The following is a 6930-nucleotide window of genomic DNA, read 5'->3' as shown; positions in this document are numbered from 1 at the left end:
CACGCACGCACGCACGCACGCACGCACGCACCCCCCCACACACTATATTATTATATATAATTATTTTAAGTTGAATTTAAATGGTTATATATATATATATATATATATATATATATATATAAAATTCAATTATTAAATTCAATTATTTTCAATTGAATTTTTTAATATATATGTATATATATTAAATTCAATTTAAAATAATTAAAAATATTGCTTAGGTTCAGTGTTGGTACTTATCAATGATATTATTCATAAATATTTTATTTTCTAGCAGTGATCCTCATTAAGGCAGAAGGTTCTTACAGCTTGAACAAGTGTGAACATTGCTGTCAAGGAACTATTATGATTTCATCACCTGTGCCATAAATGCATTTTCTGATTGCGTTTGATTTATTTCTACTACTGTCACATACCTTTAATGCATCATGCCAAATTTAATATAATTACAATCACAGCCAAAATGTTGCTTTGAGATAAGCAAAGATATATTTTGCTTTGAATGCACATTTTTGCCTTCTATAAAGGAACTTGGCTGGTCACCAAAGCCAATCAGATGCTGATGTTAAGGGCCTTTTGTCTCCAAAGAGAATATAAGGAGTAGATCTACAGAGCAGTATCACAAAATCCTCCTCAACAATCCTGACCACACTCCAGAGTCTTAAAGGAAGGTAAGGTACTATTCATTCAACAAACGACTTCGTTAATATCAAAAACAATTTGGAGTTGTACAGTTCAGTGGTGCTCCTGTCATTGATCTTCTTTCTTGTTATAGAAGAAGAGTAAAAATATGAAACTATGTCTTTGCATGTCACATTTCAGACATCATCATTCAACATGAGATCCCTCATCTTGCTGGCATTTGTCATTGGAGCGGCCTACTGCGCTCCGGTACGTGGTTGATTTGCACTGTTAGGAGCCAATTCAGGGTGATTGGGACACTTTTTGCAATTGAGATGTCTTGGAAAAAGTGTCCTAATCAACTTGAATTCACTCATTTATTCATGAGCCAACTATGACGAGAATGTGTGATGCTAACATTGACTTTCCTGTTCTCTGACCTACAGCAAATGATGTATTATGAGCTAGAGTACAAACCTGTCGTGGCTCCACAGGTTAGTTTGGTCCAAACATGAAAATAATAGATAGGGTCGTGAATTTAGGTTGATCAGGACTTTCCCTCAGTCTTTTCAATGGCAAAAAGTGTCCCAATCAATCTGAACTCGCACCTATTAATTAATTTATTTAAAATGACAGTATCAATAAAATGACTCAAGGACTCAAATATATAGTCTGTCTATGAATATATCACATAGTGTCACACAGTTATTTATTGTATAAAAACAGTGTATGATGATCTACAGGCTCGTCCTGCAGCCGCCGGTGCAGCTGTACCTCCTGAAATAGAGATGGTAAGTAATGGAGTGGTGTGAAATAGATTACTATTACCTACAGTACTATTATATAAAATTCCTCCATATGTATACAGTACATTGTGTCCTATTTTTACACTGTATATTATATTATATTATATTATATTATATTATATTATATTATATTATATTATATTATATTATATTATATTATATTATATTATATTATATTATATTATATTATATTATATACTTTTTTTCCAGCTTCTGGCAGCTCAACAGGCTGCAGCTGGAGCTTCTGTAAGTTCCAAATGGGTTTCATTTCTTTTCACAGAATAGTCATTATTGTCTGCTAGTTTAGCATGCAGTCAGTTTGTCTTATTCTTCACAGGGCCAACCTGTCCGTGGCTTCATTAAACATGAAATTCCCCAGCCCGCAGGCAAAGAAAGTATTGAAGTTGTACGTGCTTCCACCTCTTTTATTTCCCTACTGCTATATGAAATCCAGTAAAATGTCTTCATTTCTCTACAACCATGTAGAAGTTCATTCAGTTCCCTCTGTTTTCTAGCTGTACCCCTTCGGCTTTCCTCAACCTGCCCCTGCTGTCCCAGCTGTCCCAGCTGCCCCGATTGCCCCAGTTGCTCCTGCTGCCCCGGTAAAGTCCAAAATAAAAATGTGTGATTTATTTAAGAATATCATATTTATATACGAGGCTGTGTGTAATCTGTTGTTCTTTTTAGGCTCCTGCTCCAAAGGACGATGATGATGATCATGATGACTAAACCAGATTGATTGAGTAATAATTATGTTATAATTAATTTATAACCAATATAAGGCTGTAATGTCACCGATTGAAGCGTTTTTGCAATAGAACATGCAACACTGACACTTAATGACTTTGGCATTTTAAATAGAGTAAAATCGGGTACAGTTTTTATACAAAATATTATTCATACTCATTATAATAGATTACCGAATGGAAATATTTGTGCACAATGCAACACATTTCTAAAGGCTTCATTCTTTCTTTTTCTCACAGACGAACGGATAAGCTGACCACCAATTCCCGAACGACAAAGAAGCTGCTTTTGTTTTGCAGAGTGACTGCTTTCCTGCTTTACAAATAATGATGATCCATCAAATGGTGCTTTCTCAGTGGCTTGATGCATGAGAGCCATAAAATCATATGCTTTTTTTGCAACCATGTTTTTAAATCTTGATTTATAATAAAGCGTACAATCAATGTCTTGCCTCCTTGTGTGTGTTATTCAAAGCAGTTTTTTATAATGTTGTTTATTCATAATACATAACAATTCCTATAGTTTGAAATAAATATCATCCCAGGAAAGCTCTCCAGAACCAGACAGTTCTCTTGATGCAATTAAACACTAAGTTTGTACACACAAAAAAACAAACTCAGTTCCTATTTTTGATATTCTGTAGCTTCAAAAATATAAACTGGTGATATCAGCAGTTCCCTCAACTGTTATCATTATAATAATAGCTGACAGAAAGGCAGACAATGTCTGACTACAGGTCATTTTCTCAATAACCATCTTTCTCTATCTGTGAGGTCATGATAAAGTCTAGCCTGAGAGGGATTGGCTAAGCGCTAAGCCAGTGACAGAATAAAAGCATGAGATCTCAGGTCCCAGAGATAGTGACTCTACCTGCAGCCAAGGTGAGAAAGCTGACTGACCCTTTTCGTGCACTGTAAGTGGCTCTGTTTCTATGCTATTGTTCAGAAATAGCACACCCTCATTGTCTGTCGTAAGTCATATTGTTGTCTGTGTAAGGCTATAGCGATTCCATAAACATGTGGACATCTATCCTGTGTCTTCTTCTGGCTGGTGCCGTATCCGCAGTACCAGTAAGTACACGTCAAACCTTTCTAAAGGAATGCCTTTGTACTTATTAAGGCTTGTTTTATGTGTCTGGCTCACCCAGATGCTGAAACTAATCCTTGTTTTGCGTGTATGTGTTTATATCTCTCTCTAGCTTTCGCCGTTTTTCAATTATCTCCCTCATTATGGCAGCCCGAAGCAGGTGGGGCTAACCACACATGAACATTCTTGACTTTTCCGTGTCCAAAAATGGCATAAAAGCCTTTGGAATCTCTTGCTTTAACCATAATCAACACATTGCACCCAGTTTTATGTTGAAAATAGCTCTGTAATATTACACTGTGTGATGACATGCTACTCCATGACATGTGTTTATATGATATATAGGTTTAACTGACTACCCTGAGGTTGCTACAGAACATGTATTGAACATACTAATTATAACTAAACTAAACATGTTCTTTTTGGGCAGCCACTAAAGTGAATTTAACCTCCTTTCATTTTTTTTTTTTTTTTTTTTTAGGGGAATAATGGTGGCTTCCAGGGAATACCATCACAGCCCGCTCCAATCAGCATGGAAATCGTATGAGCTATTTTTTTCTGTTTGTAAATACCTTTCAATTCAAAGTTACCGGTATATCAAGATACCCTGTAAAAACGCACTTTTAGTACCTGAAGGATTTATTTCTGTCTGATCTAAAAACGTACTTACTTTCTTACTTTCATTAGGTTAGTGTAACCTTTATGGACTGAAAAAAAAATGATGTAGGATTTAATAAAAAACAAAACAAATCAGTAAGAAAATGCTATGACATTTCACAAATGCTTACAAAGAAATGACAAGTAATAGTAAAAAAAACATGACATTTTGAAGTTGAAAGATATATTAGTATATTTAGTTGAATGTACATTTACTTTACATTTAATTTAATTTAGGCTACTACGTTAAGCACATTTTAGATTTTCCAAATAAAATAGCTTTTATTAGGTTAGTGTATCCTATATTGGATATTTTATTTAGCTTACTTGTAATATGTTACCTGTCTACGCGGTTTATACCATTTTAAAAGTATTATTTTGTTTTATTATTCAATAGATTTTTCCACCGAGGTTCCCTAATAATCCAGCAGGGGGCGCAGCTGGCACATCGGTGAGTCTTGTTAAGTTTTGCTAGGCTATATCTTCAATAGTATACTAGCTTGTTTTTCAAACACATATCAGCTACCAAGATTCTTTGCTAGGTGCCTTTTAAAAAAATATAAACTCTCAGCTCAATCAGTTGAATCAATACCACATGTGTGTAAGACAAGAACATAATTACTACCATTCACACTGTGGCATGGCTCTCTCTTTCTGCTTTCAGTCGTTCCCTACACAAGCGTTCATCAAATACTCACTCCCAAAAGTCCCCGGCAGAAAAAGCGTGGAAATCGTGAGTGAACAGACCCGAAAGCTATTTCAGCACTTGCTCTGCCTTTAATAGAAATGTTTCAGTAGTGACCTATATGCTGTAGAAAGTCAATCCAACAGAGTGTTGCTTTTAAATAGCCTCTTCTAATGCCTCATTCCAGAAACATCCTTGCTTATCCCCTCTGATGCAATGAACTTAATGGTGATTTTGTTTTTCTTTCTCCTTAGTTTTACCCCTATGACTTCAGTCAGCGCCAGGTAGGATTTACTTCGAAAGAATGCTCATTCAGACATTGCTAACAGGCCTACATTTCACATATAACTACAAAGAAGCGTGAAAGTATCATTGAACTAAATGTTAAGTTTTGAAGTAAAAATTGATTACATCGGTTGTTATATTCCTGTTTATCACCGCACTGTAAAAAATATTGTTGGATTAACTTAAAAAAAGCAAGTAACCTGGTTAAAAATTTGAGTTTATTGACATAAAACATTTGAGTTGATACATTGAAGGACAGTAGTTTAATAAATAGAAACGTAAAATATTATTGTATCTGAACCACATACATTTTTTTTTATATAAATCATGAAAATAGCACAATTTGGCATGATTCACTGCGTCTTCACAAATAAAACACACACAATTACCCAGTGTGCTTACCAAATCTTTTCATAATATTTGAATAAAGGTTATCGATTCTCCAAAAAAAACATTTGAATGAACTCTCAATTTTAAGGCAGCCTGGTAACTTATTTAAAAAAATATTTTTTTTACAGTGTGTAGTGCTTTGAAACAGTCTGTATTGTATAAAGCGCTGTATAAATAAAGGTAACTTGTTTAAATTTCAGGACCAACCAAATGTTCCCCTGATGCCCCAACTTCCAAATGTAAATTCTTAAAAATACTTCAACATTTTGACCTTATTATTTTAAAAAAAGATGTTACTGTAATATTGTAATTTATTTGTATATATGTTTGTCAATGTATAGATGTTCCCCTTCGACTTTATGCCACAGACAGTTCCTCAACAGCCACCAGTGGTGAGCAAAAAATGCTTTGAACCTCTTTGGTTTCATAATTGCTCAATACAATCATCACTTGCAGAGTTATAGGAATTTGCTGAAACGCTTGAATCTTGAAACACTGAGCTTTTATTGCATTTCTACACAGAACCCACCATTCCAGGATGGTTCTCCACAAACCCAAGATCCCCAGCAGCAAACCCAGCTGGAGCAGCAGGCTCAGACAGGACAGGTGTGTGTGTGTGTGCGTGTGCGTGTGTGTGTGTGTGTGTATGTGTGTGTGTGTGTGTGTGTGTGTGTGTGTGTGTGTGTGTTTAAATATGTTCTAGAAGTGAAACTCACAACCTTCAGTAAAGCTCTGATTGGACAACATAATTGCTCCTTCAGTGCTGCATTTAGCCAGGATGCGTTTAACCAAAATGAGAACTTGCGAAACTCGTATGTCAGCAGTAAACAGCAGATTATGTGCACCACACACTTGATAATTATCTATACTTTCTTTCAGGTGCCTAACAAGCCATGAAGACCGGTGAGATACTGAATATGGTCATCCTATTTTTGCACTGCAATAGTTTTAATAGTTTCAATAGGTTTTTCATTCTTGTCTAAACATATAATTTCTTTTTCCTGCAGGCACATCTTTGAAGCTGAATTTTGTGAAAATGTCAAGCAAGAAGAGTGTGGAACTTTTTTCCCCTAATGCTATTTAGAATTAGTAAATACTTTTTTCTTGAATAATAATTTAAAGCAAGCTGATTTTTTTGAACATGAAGAAGATGACCTACACATATATCAACCATTCTTCAGGATCTGTAATTGCATGGAATACAGATTGAAATGTGCTGTTTTGGTCTTATTCTGGTGTGAGAAAATGATACCCTAATCAAAGCAAATGTTCTCAATATTTTCTCATGTATACTTTTGTGAGTAGTGTTTTAGTAATAAAGTTGATTAAAGAAAAACATGTTTAACATTATATCTGCACTTTTTATCTTTCTTTGTGGTAGTTGATATAAAATAGCACATGGAATTTGATAATGCATAGCAATTCATTAAAATATATGTATAAAAAACATATCTTTTTCAACATTAAAAATAATTCCTAGGTTAAAGTGAAATATTTGAACAATTCTGCATTACAATAAACATATTACAACAAGTTAAAAATGTGGAGAGCAAAGAGTTTGCTAGGCCACGTCCAACATCAAGGAATTAAAGATTTATTTAAAATGCTCATGCAAACAATATTCAGAGAAATTTGAGTGTTAACTTTTCTATGGAC

At 34.6% G+C, this 6930-nt stretch overlaps 2 protein-coding genes across 2 annotated transcripts; both read left to right on the top strand.

The window, feature by feature from the left end:
- Positions 1-823: 823 nt before the first annotated feature.
- Positions 824-2600, top strand: scpp7 (secretory calcium-binding phosphoprotein 7). Its single transcript, XM_067442657.1, has 8 exons — positions 824-888; positions 1065-1112; positions 1362-1409; positions 1635-1670; positions 1762-1830; positions 1940-2026; positions 2112-2167; positions 2411-2600. Exons 1-7 carry the CDS (start codon positions 835-837, stop codon positions 2151-2153), a joined length of 384 nt encoding a protein of 127 aa, XP_067298758.1. The 5' UTR covers positions 824-834; the 3' UTR covers positions 2154-2167; positions 2411-2600.
- A 387-nt stretch (positions 2601-2987) lies between these two features.
- On the top strand, positions 2988-6519 carry scpp5 (secretory calcium-binding phosphoprotein 5). The gene is made up of 12 exons (XM_067442656.1): positions 2988-3084; positions 3168-3241; positions 3370-3417; positions 3739-3798; positions 4312-4365; positions 4579-4647; positions 4854-4883; positions 5475-5513; positions 5616-5666; positions 5797-5880; positions 6154-6177; positions 6282-6519. Exons 2-11 carry the CDS (start codon positions 3188-3190, stop codon positions 6169-6171), a joined length of 507 nt encoding a protein of 168 aa, XP_067298757.1. The 5' UTR covers positions 2988-3084; positions 3168-3187; the 3' UTR covers positions 6172-6177; positions 6282-6519.
- Positions 6520-6930: the final 411 nt, after the last annotated feature.

This window comes from Pseudorasbora parva, chromosome 4, assembly GCF_024679245.1.
Source record: "Pseudorasbora parva isolate DD20220531a chromosome 4, ASM2467924v1, whole genome shotgun sequence".
Classification (NCBI taxonomy): domain Eukaryota; kingdom Metazoa; phylum Chordata; class Actinopteri; order Cypriniformes; family Gobionidae; genus Pseudorasbora; species Pseudorasbora parva.
The sequence above is the reverse complement of the archived record's forward strand: the minus strand, read 5'-3'. Positions and strand labels throughout refer to the sequence as shown.